The 16523-nt window shown below is 40.4% G+C and overlaps 4 protein-coding genes across 9 annotated transcripts; 1 reads left to right on the top strand and 3 right to left on the bottom strand.

Moving 5' to 3' along the window:
• Positions 1–3306: 3306 nt before the first annotated feature.
• tra2b (transformer 2 beta homolog) lies at positions 3307–8211 on the bottom strand. Of its 2 annotated transcripts, none has more exons than XM_084544822.1 (8): positions 8099–8211; positions 5183–5340; positions 4895–5057; positions 4525–4713; positions 4325–4440; positions 3892–4017; positions 3681–3751; positions 3307–3583 (listed from the first exon to the last, which is right to left on the bottom strand). In XM_084544822.1, the coding sequence occupies exons 1-8, from the start codon at positions 8120–8122 to the stop codon at positions 3573–3575; spliced, it is 858 nt and encodes a 285-aa protein (XP_084400948.1). In that variant the 5' UTR covers positions 8123–8211; the 3' UTR covers positions 3307–3572. The 2 variants fall into 2 exon arrangements, with proteins under 2 accessions (XP_084400948.1, XP_084400949.1); XM_084544823.1 differs by having other exon boundaries at positions 3681–3748.
• A 1024-nt stretch (positions 8212–9235) lies between these two features.
• On the bottom strand, positions 9236–10899 carry hce2l1 (high choriolytic enzyme 2-like 1; the record flags this gene model as incomplete). Its single annotated transcript, XM_084544530.1, has 8 exons — positions 10738–10899; positions 10593–10644; positions 10419–10478; positions 10191–10343; positions 9987–10104; positions 9707–9885; positions 9539–9620; positions 9236–9461 (listed from the first exon to the last, which is right to left on the bottom strand). Exons 1-8 carry the CDS (start codon positions 10807–10809, stop codon positions 9236–9238), a joined length of 942 nt encoding a protein of 313 aa, XP_084400656.1. The 5' UTR covers positions 10810–10899.
• An 834-nt stretch (positions 10900–11733) lies between these two features.
• On the bottom strand, positions 11734–14422 carry hce2l2 (high choriolytic enzyme 2-like 2). Its single transcript, XM_084544130.1, has 8 exons — positions 13501–14422; positions 13379–13421; positions 13243–13305; positions 13011–13166; positions 12769–12886; positions 12457–12635; positions 12204–12285; positions 11734–12130 (listed from the first exon to the last, which is right to left on the bottom strand). Exons 1-8 carry the CDS (start codon positions 13558–13560, stop codon positions 11962–11964), a joined length of 870 nt encoding a protein of 289 aa, XP_084400256.1. The 5' UTR covers positions 13561–14422; the 3' UTR covers positions 11734–11961.
• On the top strand, positions 14332–15779 carry LOC311487769 (uncharacterized protein). Of its 5 annotated transcripts, none has more exons than XM_084544136.1 (5): positions 14332–14360; positions 14543–14643; positions 15196–15327; positions 15417–15526; positions 15611–15779. In XM_084544136.1, exons 1-5 carry the CDS (start codon positions 14352–14354, stop codon positions 15658–15660), a joined length of 402 nt encoding a protein of 133 aa, XP_084400262.1. In that variant the 5' UTR covers positions 14332–14351; the 3' UTR covers positions 15661–15779. The 5 variants fall into 5 exon arrangements, with proteins under 5 accessions (XP_084400262.1, XP_084400261.1, XP_084400259.1 ...); XM_084544135.1 differs by having other exon boundaries at positions 15190–15327; positions 15420–15526; positions 15614–15779; XM_084544133.1 differs by having other exon boundaries at positions 15190–15327; positions 15420–15526.
• Positions 15780–16523: the final 744 nt, after the last annotated feature.

Below are 16523 nucleotides of genomic sequence, written 5' to 3'. Positions count from 1 at the left end.
AAAAAACCTGTTTAAAAAAAAAAAAAAAAAAGACGCAGCAATTACTACCCCCCAGGTTATTCCTATAAGCTATGTGCGACCCCCCAGCACCAACTCTGGCCCTGGTCAAACTCTTTTTTAACAGGGACTGGGGGAGAGGGAAAAAAAAGTGTCGTTACGACGCTACTCCGGAGCCAACAAGCGCCGCCTCTAAATAAAATCTCCTTTAAAAATCACAAGAAAAAAAATGTTTGGAGGTGCATGAGGGATCACTGCTGCTCTTCCTGTGTAGAAAGTGCAGTAGGGTATGAAAAGTGGCATGATGATCACTGGGTACATTCAGCAAAGGGATGGGCTTAAAAGAGGCAGAGGGGTTATTTCATCAAATCATAATAAGGGCCGTGCCTTGGGTCCCTCTGGGCTGGCGGAGTGGGGGGAAAAAAAAAGAGCTACTGTGTGGAAAATCAAGTCGTTGTCACTGTACTTGTCGACTCGAACAGTGTCACTGATCCCCACGGTTTGCCTTTTATTTATTTATGGGCGACACAGAGATATGGATGGAAGCACTGGGTCCAGTACTCGCCGTGGACACCTGTTTGAGATACCGTAATAAAAATGTCTTAGATAACGTTGTGATCTCTCGGTATTTGGCTGCCATTGTATATAAAATAATAAAACAAGATAAATACAATTGTACTAAAAAGGAAAATTAATGTTTAAACCAATAGAGAAAGTGAAACCTTAAAACGACAGGCTGTTCTGCTGCGTTGTCCTTGCAGAAGTGATAGTGAAATACATTAGCACTGGGAGCCCCCTGCTTCACAACAACTGAACCATATTCCCCATTGTTAGTAAATGTGATGACACTTTTAGCCCGTGGACAATGCAAATATATGCAAGCCTAAAATATAAAAGGGAGCAAATATTTATTTTTAGCAGCTGATAAGGAGAGAGGAGAGGGGAGTCCAGGCCCTTGCTTGATGTGTGCTGGGAAGAGGGGCCCCGTCAGTGCTGTGTCGCTTTAGCCAGTCTGAGCTCAGGCTGCAGCATGGCATCTTTTTTTAATTTATTTATTTTTTTATTGTTGGTGTTAGTTTGTGAGGGAAGCAGCAGATTTCCAACAAAAGCCAACATGTGATTGAAATACTGCAGCTGCAGAGCTCATGCATGGATGTGTAGTCTTGTACCTACACTAGTTACCAAGGGGAGGAGCCTTTGCCTACAGCAATTGAGTGTTTCTGCATGTGACTGGCCTGCAGTGCCTTGGAACATTACTGCCACCCTACTGTAGTGGAGAGAGTGCCAGCAGCAGGAGTGACCATTCCTCGCCTTGTTTACCTCAGTGTGTGAACAGAGGAATGTCCAAACCGTGGCCTATTTACAAAACAGGCTCTTTAGTTACTTTCCTGATGACATGCTAAAACAGTTGTTGCAGTGGGCCTTCCTGCTTCCAGTTGAGACTCATCACTGAATCATCATTCGTCACAGGCTAAATCGCTACATCCACCTTACAGCTCTTTACGTTGAACGCTTGTAAATCAAACAGTGTCCAGTTGCCACCTTTGCGTGTCCATGTAAACAGCAGAGCTCTGCCAGACAGATTTGTTTACATGCTTTCCTGCTATATTATGCTATGCCCAACTGGGTCAGTGTGTCTGACAAATCACGCAGCCAATAATGCAAAAAATGATTTCCAGCCTGAAAGAGAAACAAAGTGCGTCTGGAAGTGGAAGGGGTGTGCCATTTGAGGAAGGTGGGGAGGGCTGCCGAACAAAACAAGCCACACGTGTGCTTGCGGTAGAACAAGGAAATAAATAAGGGCTGTGCAGTTTCCAAGGTGTGGTCTGCTGTGTGACGGCTGGTTCCTGGCGTGTACTCACTGGGGTCCCCCTCCCTCTCTATCGATCTGAAAACACTCAAAAATTTGCAATAAATTGAGCTACTATTACCAACAAGTATTTTAATTAAAACCACTTAGCTCTTATTTGCCTACTTCAACAACATCTGTGTTTTATTGATAATTTCCAGTATATTTTACTTTCACTCTCATAGATACAAGGTCAAAATAACTCATCTACAGCAACACGGAAATTGGCGTTCTTCCCACTACATAGTGCCAGTTACCAAATCAAATAAAAGGGTGCGATCAACATGCAAAATACAAAACAAGAAGTGGTAAAAGAGATTCAAATTAGAGTATAAAAGAGCCTAGGATTAAAAGGAAATTGGCAGTGACGGTTCACATCCTCCTCACTAGTTTCTAGCTGTGCTGTCCCCTGGGTGATCTTTTAGTAAATGTTCAATCTCCTCATGTTGTGCAATAAACCAAAGTGTAAAGTAACCACTTACTCAAGGATACTGTAGCAGCTTTGAGGAACTGGCAGTTTAACTCTTCATTTCCTTTTTTTTGCCCCCCCTTTTAGTTGTTGCATTTTTACTTACACTGACATTTATATGCAAACTGTTAGCTAAATAAATATTTAATGTTTTAATTTCATCAATCTTCACTTTAGAAAGCAGATTTTAGTTGCCAACTTAATTTTAATTCGAGGGGTTACTTCAACCAAATTATGAACAAAATAATATAACGTAGCATCACAACTGAAATCTATTAGATCGCTTTTATGGTGAAGAAAAGCACCTTTATTGCAAAGCTTGGATATATAATAACTGTATTTTAACAAATAATGTGTCTTTGAGTTGACACTCGCACTTCTTACTTTTTTCACCACTATTGGAAAAAAAAAAATGAAAAACTACAATAAACCAGGTTAAACACTTTTCCATGTATTGCACTGTTATGTCAGGGCTAATGGAACAGGTTTGGACTCCTTGTGACCAGCAGGGGTAGATGTTGGACCTCAGTCCCTCATAGCCAGCTGCTGCAGGGCAGCTCCTGCTTCACCATGTGGAAGTGTAGCTGGTGAAATCAACTAGATTTCAGCAAAACCTATTAGCTGTGATTAATTGTGGATTAGTCTCCGTCATATCTTTGTTCAAGGATTGTAGCGATTTTGTAGTTATTTTGGAATATTACGACACATTTTGTCTGTTTTTACAGCTTATGAAAGGGGAAAATTTGATCTGTAAGCTTACGTTGTTCCACCAGCTTCGCTCATTTTCTGATTTTGCAGTTTAAGAAGCTCTCCAGAGTGAGTCATAAATCAAAGATGTGCCCTTCACGTTATAGAGAAAGCCAAAATTGTGCAGAAACGACCTCACAGCAACACAATAAGCTCAAGGCTTTTAATATATCTGTGTCTGCATTACAACAGCCTCGCATCAGCATGCTCCAGGATGTACAGTAAGGAAGGACACGAGTCGAGGTGGAAAAAAAAAAAAAGCATCTCCTTTTTAATAGGTTCAAAGATGAGTTTTCACCTGGTTCGTATACAACAAAAACCCTACATCAACATGACATTTACAACAGATGTTGCCTATACACTTAAAAATAAAAACATGAGGCGACTGCTTCACAACTGATGTCGGTATACCTTTACAAAATAAGATCTACTCTGAAGTCAATCACATCTCTTGGAAACATTTCCTGTCTGTGACTGGGAGAAGAAGGGGTTTATGCCCGTTGGAAATGCTCAATATCGACCTGTGGAACAAAACAGAGTCATGAGGCTAATCCCAACACTCAGACGCTTTATCGATTCATCCAACAGGTTGCAGACAGTTTAAAGAAAAAGACTTACGGGGAGAATAAGACCGAGATCTGGATCGAGATCTGTAAGCTCCTCTGTAGTATGGTGATGGAGATCGCCTTCTGAAACAAAAAAATTTTGTTTTTTGTGTGTGTGTCCACTTTTGTCAGCTTCAGAGGAAAACGCAAAGAACAGAAAACCAAAATAGCATGGGCAGAGAACAAACTTTACAATGATGAATTACTCATCAACAATAAGTCACCTGTATGACCTGTAGTACTCCCGGTCGTCATAGCGATCGTAGCCTCCTCTGTCGTAGCCCCGATCGTATCCACGGTCATACTCACGAGAATAGCGGCGAGGACCACCACTGGGACCACCTCCACCACTACACAAGACAACATGAAGGTCTGCTTTGATTTCCCATTTCAGAATAAGTTATTTTACTGTCACAATTACACGTAAAGGTTAAGGTTTCATCAAACTCAATTGTACTTCACTAATTTGCTAAATGGCCAACAAGCTGACGTTACCCTCCACTTAACAGGTCTCGGTAATCATTCATTCATCTTCCTCTTTGATAGATGCACACTACTAAATACACATTCATAACATCCCTGTAGGTCAGAACTGGGTTTCATTTCAAACCATTTAATCCTTCCACACAAACGGGCGTTACACTTTAGATGACTTACTATGTGGGTCGTCCCATGTAGATCCCAGGGGTGGGGGTATGAGGTCGTTTTGTGATGGAGAAGTCCACCCTGATTCTACGACCATCCAGCTCCATGCCGTTGGCTCGTTCCTTTGCCTGGCCATTAAAATCAACATGAATTATCTCTGCAGAGAAACAGGTCTGGCAAAGTTTTTTCTTTTAATTAACTAATTCTTATACCTCTTTAGCATCACCAGTGTTCTCGAAGTAAACAAACGCAAAGCCCCTGGAGCGCCTCGACTGCTGGTCATACACGATACTGACATCCGCCAGGGGGCCATATTTGGAGAAGACATCCCTCAGATCCCTCTCTGTGGTGTACAAGCTCAGGCCAAACACTCCCAGGCAGGCGTTTGGATCTGGATTAGCCTGCAGTTTGGAAGATATTAAGATTTGGATATGATAAATTTCTGAGTCGATTAACCACTAGATCCATCAAGTTTCAAGTTTTAGAATTTAAAAATATTCAGAGCTTAGATGGAACAATACTAATACTACTTATACCAATACAAAAAAAAAAAAAAAAAAAAGAAGTACAAGCATCACTTACTCGATTGCCAATGTGCCTGCGGCGATCAGACATGGGGGAGCGACTATGGCTTCTGCGCCGGCGCTCCCCGCTATAGGACCTACTGTGAGATCGGCGACGATAGGACCTTGAGCGGGAGCGAGACCGACTGTAGTGCCTGCGTGAGCCCCGGTGGGAATGGGACCTGTACAGACAGAGGCATTCAAACTGGTTCTATGGCTATCCCGATCCAATTAATCTACAATTGCGTCATATGACACACAAGTATTCGCATATTCAGTCTGAAAATTAAAAAAAAATGTCACTCACCCAGATTTGGACCTGGACCTGGACCGAGATTTGGAGCGGGAATGGGAACGGGAATGGTGGGAGCCATCTTTGGAGTGGGCGGGTGAATGAGCCGGGGAGCGGCTCGCCGACTTCCCAGAGCCCCGTGGACTCACGCTCCTGGATGCGGAGCGAGACTCCTGAACGAACCACACACACCGACACACATATTATGAGCACCAGTGAGGTGATAAATGGAATAAAATGCCATAATATTTCTGTGTAGTTAAGAATTACGACTATCCTGTGAAGAGTACAGAAAAGAAACTGAATTTAGGATTTTGAATTAGAAATGCAGGTAAATGCCATTTTGTGTAGCATCAATATGATTACATTAATTAATAGAATAGTCATGTAAAAAGGTCAGTTGTGAAATTAAAATTGTAATGATTTAAACTAATGTGTGTTGTATTCATTAACAATAACATGCACGCATTTGACAAAGACCAGAAAATTACTTAGCGCAGTGACCTTATCCAGATTACTTCCTTAACTTCATTTCTGTAACTTCATTACTTCACATTATTCTTCTTTCTTCAACTCTTATTTCTTCTTTACTTCCCCCATCTCACACACTGCCCATACTTCTTCCCTCCTCATGTTTAGCATGCATTCAACAATTCAGCTTCACACATCTGAGCTTCATATTATTGAAAATAAAGTGGATATGAGACTTCTTCCGCATTTTCTTCGTCCAACCTTAACCTTTATGAAAAAGAAAAGGATGAAGAATATATGACTACAATTAAAACTGCACGCTCATTCAACTTGTAATGTGTTATTACGATCTTATGACATTGAATGGGAATGTTGAAAACCACACCATACAATTTGTAAGTGTTGAATTTGATAAATGTTTCATGTTCAGTGGTTCTCCATTCACCGTTTTGATTTACTGGCCACTCTGGATTAGGATTAAAAGAACACAGGAAGGAGTAATAATCTCAAAAACTACTGCCAAAACATTAAATACACTGTTTAGTGCTCACATGGGTATTATTGACAAAATTTTGTGTCAAGTGGCTTTTAAAGCACCACAGTGTTTATCAAACCACTGAATGTGAAACATTTATAGCCAAGATTAAACCTCCCTTGTTTTACTTAAATACATCCTAGCTAAAACAAATAGACCCAACGACCTCAAGATGGAACAACCAACTCATCTGTATTAACCTGTAATCTTTGGGTTCAATCTTCAGAACAACTCCTGTAGGTGAGCCAAGAGCAAGCAATAGTACACAAAAAAAAACAAACATGCATGCAGCTGTAACCCACATATCCTTTGATACAATCACCCCAGTAATTGGGAAGTCAGCAAGGAGCAGCATCAAGCACCCTGCCCATTTATGTGCTGGGTGTTTTGCGTAGCTTTCCATCTGTGAAGATGATGGTAATTCAACCAAGATGGGCTACGAAGAGATATTTGCATGCAGTTCTTCAACAAGCCAACAGCTGCTGGGTTATATAGCCATAGATAGGATTGTTACTGACTGGTAGAAAGAACCACAGACGAACACACCCGGGAAAAGCACGCAAAAAAGGGAATAAGAAGCTCAAAAAAATAAAAAAAGAGAAGCACAAAGAATGGCTGCATATTTAAACTCTGTTTCAGTCCCCTACAAAGAATGTATGTGTGTGGTCTTTTGCACAGCAGGAGAGAAGCAAAAGGACCAAGTTTAGACACAGAGAAGAGTAGCTTGCATTCGCTGTTGTTCCACATATTTTTCATGCGACTCGTACAAGATAGAACAGAGTCTGCAAAGCTAGGCGTAGCACCAACGCAGTGCCATGCTGCAGCTTTCTCACTGCAGGCTGAGAACTGACTGGTCAAACATGTTTCTTGTGCACCGTCCTCCACAGATACAGGATGTTCTGATTAACTAGTCTCTTGTTCTCAGATTGAAACTGAACTAAATCTGTCGTTTGCCCTTCTACATTTACTGATCACATAGGTCTGCGAGTTGTGCATGGTGGCCAGAGCGCAGTCACAGACTATGTGCTACTGCAGAGTCATTTCTGAACCATGGCAAGAACAACTGGGGCATGAATTAAACTTGTTTTCTATCATGCAGTTTCTTGCAGTTTAATATCACTATATGCCAGCTTTGTATGGGCATGCAAAGGCTGAATGGTCGGGTTAATACAAGTGAGTATGGAGCAGTCTTGAGGCCGTTGGTTTTCATTTCCAGTTGATAAAATGTCTAACTCTACCATTTCGCTTTCGACACGTGTTGTCGCGCCCAAAAGCCGAGAGAAACCCACAATGACATTCAAATGAGTACTAGCAAATTTAAATTCACATCATGCAATTTAGATGTCGTCTACTGTGTCCAAATGCAGTTTACTAAAACACAACACGATAAACGTAAAGTTTCTTACGTGCAATAGAGGTTGCTTTCTGTGTCTACACGCAATTATAGCCAAGACGAACCAGTCTGACCGTTCTTGTAAGGTTATTACCCAATGCAGGTTAAAGTAACCGCAAAGATAATTAATGTTGATAATAGTATTTCAAACTATTTTGAGTTTCACTGCCTAGCTTGGCTGGCTGTTTGGTTCTAGCTCTTAACGTTAAAACTGCCCTTTCAAACGGACAAGGCCTCAGGCCTAACTACCACTGATGAGCTAGTGTTAGCCTGCTGGCTAACAATTAGCTGCAGAGTACATTATTCATTTTACATACAGCCATCAAACAGTCAATGTTATCTTATCAAAATTACATGTTGCGTATTATAAAATAAACGCCCATTTTCGACGGGGGAGTTGCGCTAGCAAGCTAAGCTAAGCAGCATTAGCCGACACAATAAGAACAGCACGTTGTTACGAACAACAAAATCATTTATAAGTTAGATAAATTAAAAATGTTACAATAAAAGCTGCAACCGAGATCATACGTACCCGGCCTTTGTCGTTATCGCTCATTTTTGTGACACTGAATATATGAAAATGACAGATATTATGCCCCGGTGATAACCAGCTAAGCTAGCTACAACCTACGGTGGATATGAGGGTGTCTGATGGTTAGCTCCTCCCCCTGGTCTTCAGTCTGTACTACCGCTGTGGATGTGAGGATAAATACCATTTTCTGGGCACATGGCCTCAGTAAATGAGCACTTACTGCAAATGCTTCCATAATTAGGACTAATGTTTTCTGCTGTTAAGAGCGACATGTTTTTATTCATGCGCTGTAAAGAACGTTTGAAATGTAACGAGAAGTATGGCATTTACTTTAGCAAAAGTTGCTCGCATATTTAATGTTTACATTAATATTTCCAACCTGTGCATATCCTACTAACATAGCAGCCTACTGTGAAACAAAATGCTGGAGACTGTGGTAAGGAGTAGAATCTGAAATTGCAAAATACTGTAGTAGTTTATTATAGTCAATCAAATTCTCTCACTTTTTTCCCTTCCTGAGAATTACAAACATCTGTTTTAGAATATCCACTTCTTATGTTCCACCCTGATAAATGGAAATCAGAATCGTTTCACATTAGCCACCAGTAAACCAGAACAGACCACACTTATTATTCTCGTTAGCAGTGCATCGCTGGAAAACACACACGAGAAACGATGAGTGAAGCACACCATTTATTCTTATTGCTGCATTTTCTTTATTTAAAGTGTGCAGTAGCTGGGAAGGAGGCAGAGAGTGGAACAAACACATAGAGAGATTGGATGCCGTGATGTAATTGGTGCCAGCAGGATCCTAAAACTGGCCATTCCTGTACATGGTAATTATACAGTTATTAGAAAAAGCTTTTAATGATTACCTGGTCAATTATTTCACCTTATTACAGTTGTATTGAGGTCAAATGTGTATAAACACAATATAAGTACAGACTAGACTTGGTGATAATAAAAATATATTGCTGCAGAAAAATGTATTAGCTGAAATGAATGTTTCTCGTATTATCTACTGAAGACCAGAAGGTATAATAAACTTCTCTTCACATCTTGCAGAACCTGACAGCAGGGTTGTCTGGATCCAGTTAATCAATGGCACCTATAGCAAGGAAGAGTGAGACAACAAAATCAATAATGCTGAATGTGTTTTTCAGCAACTGTGTGTGTGTGTGTGTGTGTGTGTGTGTGTGTGTGTGTGTGTGTGTGTGTGTGTGTGTAAATGCACCTACCACAGTTATATAGGACATTTATTTTATGGAGATCTAGTGCACTGGGTCCGTCTCTCTGGCCAATGGGAACGTAAGGATCTGGTTTGGGGATTATTGTTGGTCCACCATCTCCAGAGAAGGCATACCTGAAGCAAAGAAGAATAAGGTATATCATGGTGTGAATGAAAAACCTGAAATTATGTTTCCTCAAACAACAGCTCACCGTCCATAATGCATGACAGAGCTGTAGTCATATGGACTGTTAAGATTGTTTGTCGCCTGTTTCCTGAAGTTGTGTATTTGTTCTGTCAAAACAGAAAAAAACACATTCAGTGAAAATCTATCCAAAGAAAAGGGAAGACAATGTAGTGAGGAGATCATTCACCCTAACCTGGCATGATGTTTTTCCATATAATTGTGACATAGCGGTCTCGGTCTGAGCGGGACTGCTCATGCACAAAGCCGAGGGCATGCATGAACTCGTGGGCGGCCACTCCGGACCACATGCACCCAGGAGTCTGCAGTGACACGGTCTGGCTTCCGCCAGTTTGCCCCAGAAACGACCAGCAGCTTGAGGCGCACAATAATAAAAAATAAATACATACAATTCATATGAGTCATCACAATCCAAAATGGCAACGTAAGAAGCCACGCACAGGAGTCATGCTCACCCATATCGGGGCTGAACATCAAGGAAGCTGGCCTCATGAGTGCGCGGAACAAATTTAACACATGTACCAGAGGCAATGTCCTGCATCCCAGTTTCTATGGTGATTCTGTCCATGTCATCTACCATTAAAAAGACAGAGAAATTTAAAGTAAAAGAAACAACACGAGCAGCTTTGTAACACCTCATTAAAGCTGAAGATTCCTACCATATAGTGGAGACATGATGTAGGGAACGTAAACAAATCCATCCACTGATTTAGGCCACAGGCAGGCATTGCCAGGGCAGTTTATGGCACTTTGTACATATGGGCTGGCAATATCTCCATCTCTAAATGTCAGTCCTCTGGGGGCTCGCAGTCCTGAAGAGAAAATAAGCACTTAATTCAGTTCGAGAAGTACTAAAAAAGCTTTCATGTTATTTACAGCTCACTCACTGCTATTGACTTCCAAGATTTGATCCATAGCAGTCATTTCATCAAGATCTGTAATTTCATCTGAAAAACAAAGAAATATGGAGGAGTCTGTTTCACCAGCTTTAAACCAAATGATAATAAATACGAAGAATAATAAATGCGTGCACGTGAAAGCAAATTATTGCAAGAGCCCACCTGAGTATTTCCTTTTCAATCTCACTTTCCCTTCATGAACTCCAGTGGAATTCTGTCACACAAAAGGACACATTAGTGAATTCTGACAAAGCTCGACAAGATTAAAAGGGGCATTTTCTTTGAAACATTTTGGCTTGGTACTGACCTTGAGTGGTAACATGCTCGTCTGGGTTAGCAAGCCAAACAAGACACCCAGAAGCATCATGGTAGAATGCATTGTTGGGATTCAGATTGGTTTACAAGCCTCAGTCCAAGCTCTCCTGATGCCAGAGCTCCTAAATGAATCTCCAGCCCCACTGAATCTATATACCCACTTCTCCTCCACAGCTCTGTACTGATTGGGCCCCTGTTCAGTGATGAAGCACTATTAAGAGCTCTCATCATGCAGTGTGTGTAATTTACCCGAGTCCACTGCTGATCCGCAACAGGTGGTCCCGATGTTGACCTTCACCCGCGCCCTGTACTTATCGCATGAACAATTCAGCACTTTCAGAAATGAGACGCTTAAAGGTGTTTTGCTTTTGCGATGTGCAACAACTCAGCAGTTGCTACCAGGGGAATGACTGTCCGCCCAGTTCAACAGACCGGCAATTTGCGTCTGACTGAGCTGCCAACCAGTGATTTTGTGATATACTATCATCTGATAGCTGTCTTGACAACAATCATTTTGTCATAAAGGTAAATATATAAAAACAAAACCTTATCCTTTTCCAAATATTATTTCTATCTTTATCAAAGGCGCAATTTTCAATGGCAACGACTGAGGGAAGACTCCCATGCGTCAGCAGTTTACCAAATCTTCTGTCCATTGCTGCTGCAGGTAACTTAAAATTTCTGTATTGAAGTTAAGAGTGTGCAATATTTAATATGGACACATTCATTTCTATTCACACTCATTTTTATATTTCTATTCATATTTGTATATCCCATATAAACCAGATTTACGCATATTTTTCATTAAGGTCTTTTGTTAAATCTGATCACATGACCACTGCACTACTTCTGAGAATACTTTATGTATGTGCATGTAGTAATATGCAGGCATTACAATTTACTTATCATAGATTCAGTGTATTATTACTGAATTATATTGTAACACATTTTTCTGTTAAAATGGCAAAGGTTATAATAGGCTAATCAGGCTAGTTTAGAAAAACACGTACAGAAAGAAAGTGCTGATAGAAAGATTGAGTCAATCTTTATTGAAATATGTCTTTATGATTCAACTACAGTTTATAATATTGGCTCCCAGTTGACTCCTGCTTCACCTCGGTTCAGTTTGGTTATTAATAACCACTGTCACCTGCAGAGAGGAACAGAAAGGAATCAAAGTTTTGACAGCAAGGCACATCGCCGGTGTTATATGCCGTCAGTAGTTATAATAATTCCTAGAGGTTAGTTCAGGATACTGACCACATTTATAAAGTCTGTTGATTTTCAGCTTGTCAATGTTGCTGAGAGTCGATGTTTGCCCCAGCTTCATGTCATTGCCGTTTTTAGGAATGATGGTCGGCTCCCCATCCTGAGAGTAGGCGTACCTAAGCGTATACATACTAAATTATAATACATGAATTCATTTATAATATACTGAGTGATAAAATTATTACTCACATCCCAAAGTGCATGATTGAGCCATAGTCATATGGTAGGTCCAGACTGTCGGTCTTGAACTTCTCAAAGTTCCTCAATCGATCTGCGGAGGACAAAAAGTTATTATTAATATTTGTTAGCATTTGGTGTAAATCGTCTTAAATATTTGCTTTGATAACCAGCATAGAAATGCAGTTGCAAATATTACACCATTTACCATTTATGGAGATGTCATTTTATAATGCCAACCCCTGCCCGGCTCTTTTGAAATTACCTCTCCAAATGTTGGGCCACATGATGGTGACATAGTTGTCCCTGTCAAATCGGGACTGCTCGTGCACAAAGCCGAGGGCGTGCATGAATTCATGAGAAATCACTCCAACCTGAAGGCAATGAGGGCTCTGGAGAGACATGGTCTGCCTTCCACCACGTGAACCAAGGTAGGACCAACACCTGGATTTACACACACCCAGATGCAGGACATATCATTAGAAAGATTTCAAGTTGTGACTTTAGCACAACATCATACAGGAGGAAGGAACAATTAAGTTTTATCCATTTCACTTTTTGCAAAATATTTTCTCACCCAGACTTTGGCTGGATGTCGATGTAGTCTCTCTGGTGGGTCCAAGGAACAAACCGCACACAGGTACCTTTCTCTACGTTTTCCATTCCTTTCTTTATCAGCTTCGTCTCCTTTTCAGCTGTTCATTTGTTAAAACAAAGCGGACAGACAATGTAGAAATCCCTGAACACAAAGTTGTTGAATCTCAAAAAGTATCCGACGGTAATGCATTTGTTTGCACCCCAGACACTGAAACAACATACAGTATTCAGGTGAGAGTCTATATGCAATATAGACATGTCCGTCCACTGATTTAGACCAGGGGCAGCTCCGTGCGAAGCAGACTTTGGAGCGTCTTCCAGCAGAAACAGCAATGTCTCCCTCTCTGAGACTGGTAGTGCCATCTATTATTCGGGAAGCTGACACAGGGAGATTAAATCATTCATAAATACATAATGTTATGTAAACTGCGAAAGAAAACTGTGTTCCACTTACCTTGGAACTCATTAGTTTTAATGATTTCATCCATTGCCGTTCCATCATTCCGCTCTTCGCGCTCTAAAAAGAACAACTGGTTTGTGCTTTTACTGCAGTCACACTAACATTTAGATTAAATCCAAATTGTACTTACCTCTGTAGCCAATGGGACCCCATTTTGGGCTCAAGAAAAATTTCTGCAAAAAGCAAATTTGTTAGCAGTTCTGTTCATGAAAACCACGGTCTCAATGCAATCCAAATCCTGTGCATATTTACCTGAGCATGCACAGCTGAGAGACAAGTAGAAACCATGCACAGGAGGATAATCCACTGCATCTTTGCCAGTCAGAGATGTCTGTCCAAAGACTCCATTTGACCAACAGAAACAGCTAGCTTTATAGGTGTTCCCAGTCACTGTCCTGAGATAACACCCATGATTATCTCAGCTAAATTACAGGTGACAGTTATTTGTTTGTGAGCGAGTTTAATCCCCTAATTAGTTTGATGCTTTCATAAACAACATCTCTAACAGTAGCATAATGTGGAGTCTCACTGTGCATAATAACAGCTCGACTACAATGGCCGGTTTTAAATGAAACGGTTTTAATGTTTGGCGCAGGTTTGCTACAATTTTAGGCTTTAGATGATCGTGTACATTTACCTGGAGTGCTGTTTTCTTTTAACAGAAACTAAGCTTACCTATACTTCACGTGCAATGTTGCGTTGCTAATTTTAGATGACAAGTAACTTCCGTACAACTCGCGTGTTAGTAAGACTCTAATTTGGTGTAAAACAATATAGAAAATAAAGGAAAAAACGTAACGCCCGAACAGGGACTTGAACCCTGGACCCTCAGATTAAAAGTCTGATGCTCTACCGACTGAGCTATCCGGGCTCTGCACAGGATTTCGTGGGAGGTGCTTTTAACACCAGCACATATAGAAGTCTGGGAAGTGGACATTTTATCACTGCGAAAAGGGACGTTTCTGAAAGAATAGAAGAATTTTCTAACGTAACGTTTATAGCAAACAGAAGATGGCAGCAATACGTCAATGAAACGTCAAAACCACAAAGAAGAATTTCAAAATCCTCGATTTTCTGGCCATATATTTCTTACACAACACAGCATGTCTACGGTATGTTTGTTACCTAACTGTTGCTTTACATCGTTAGCTAAACTTGATTTGACGCCAGTAGCTACAGCTAAGTACGCTAAAGTTACCATAAATAAATGTCAAAAAGCTGCTATTTTCTGATATGTAACTTTACTTTCTGTGTTAGCACGCTAGCTAAATTTGGGCATGTGGTTAACTTGCAGGAACAGGTAAAGGAGCTGCAGCATGATATCCAGAAGACCACCCGTAAACTGGAGGATGTCCAGCAGAAACGACTGCGTGCAGAGGAAGAGATCATTTTCATGTAAAGATATTGTTTAATTTAATTTAACTTGAATTCAGATTGGCCCTTAATTGTTAGTCGGCTTCGTCCCCTGAGTAAGTAGGGATCCTGAAGAAATGTTTGAATCATAGCCATGGTCCAAGGACAATGAACTTTAATCATTCACCTCACTCATGAAAGCAAAAGCACAATTGGTCATTTGAACCCATGACCTGCGGAGTACAAATACCATCTGAAATGATTTAAACTTATTAAATTAAACATCACAAAAAGGTAAGGGATAGAACAGCACTGGCAATAGAAAATTAAGACAATCTTGTAAAAAAATAACTCAAAGTCAATCAACTTGTGAATGACTTTGGTTTGAGTGCAAATTGCCAGCTACATACTGGTTCATACAAATGTAAACACGCAGTCAACTTTTGAATTGGACAGTGCTTTGCCCTTAAAGGAAGGTTTTTGGCCCACCTTAAATCATTTATGCAGAATCAATACTGACATTCATGTAAAAGTCAAGCTTATTAACTTTACTTAAATATCTTAAATGAGCTCTGGTCTCTGTTGAAGTACCAGAGAAACTAAACGGAGAGTGGATCTGATGTTGGAAAAAAGTGGGGTGGTTGATGCGTTGCAGCAGCTGGGTCATCTGCTGCAAGAGGAAGCACATCTCTCTGAGGAACTGAACGACCAAGGCTCTGCAGATAGGTATTGTGCAATGCTCTGTGTACAGATAAATGAGACCGAAATGCACAAACCTGCACTCTGTATTCATTATCTTTCCGTCATCAAACAAGTAGTTTACAGGACAGGAAGGAGCATTCCACTAATAAGGCCAGAAACCTTGCTGCTGAAGTCCAGGTGGTGAAACAGCTTCTGGCAGAGGTCAAGGCTCGTAATACGGCAGGTATGGAGAAATACTGAAGGTGTCTGCATCCAGGTAAACCTATATATCTGAAACAGATTGTAACATGCTGCCTTTCCTTGTCAGCAGCACAAGCTTTGATCCCTGTGCCAACCAGGAAGTCTAAAAGGAATTAAGTGAATCAGTAATGTCTTAAAGTGTGCTTTGTAGATTACATGCACACCATTTTTAAATTGCATTCAAAAACTGCAATGGATTGTGTGTATATTTTGTTACAAATAATAAAATGTTTCATTTGTACTAAATATCAGTGAGAGTGTTGTGTTTAAGAAGGTTTTTTGGGAAATATATTTTAATATTTCAAATTCATAAACTGGAAAGTAATCATTTTATGCACAAGTAGGCAAATTACTGTAAAATCTAGCTAGATTTTCCAAAAAGAGCTCTGTCTTCATAGATATCCCAGAAGAGAATTAAATTAGATTAAAAAGAGATTATTGATAGATGATTTAGGTGAGACTGAAGATGAAGTTCTGTTTTAAAACAAAATGCACTAGTATATGATGATTTAAGGGGCCACACTTTTTATTAAATATCCTCAATCACTGTCAAAAACTGTCAGCCAGTGAAAGCCTGTGAAATACTGGTAAGCTTATGAAGAAAAGCACTCAAATTATGCTCATGTCTGACAGATGAGTCACTACTGCAACAGTTTTGCTTGGTGTCTTATACCTCCACTATAGTTGACACTGTTATTCGAGTATAGCATACAACTATCCAGAAGGATTAAGACAAGCTTCAGTAGTAGGAAAATATAAATAAATAATGAAATCTCTACGTTAGGTTAGTTTAAGAAAGAAATGAGTGGTGTTACTGCACTGTTACAGTGGCTGTCAGCTATGGAGGGCCGCAACTGCCATAGTGAAATGTTCAGTAAGCCCCTCTGAAACACATGTTAATCACGGTTGATCTTTTAAATCCATCCAGGTCGGTGCTATGCTCATGCACGTGTTCAAGGTTCACCTATAGGTCAGGTGTC

The sequence above is a fragment of the Chelon labrosus genome (genome assembly GCF_963514085.1).
Source record: "Chelon labrosus genome assembly, chromosome: 5".
NCBI classification, from domain to species: domain Eukaryota; kingdom Metazoa; phylum Chordata; class Actinopteri; order Mugiliformes; family Mugilidae; genus Chelon; species Chelon labrosus.
This window is presented reverse-complemented; position numbering and strand designations above follow the sequence as displayed.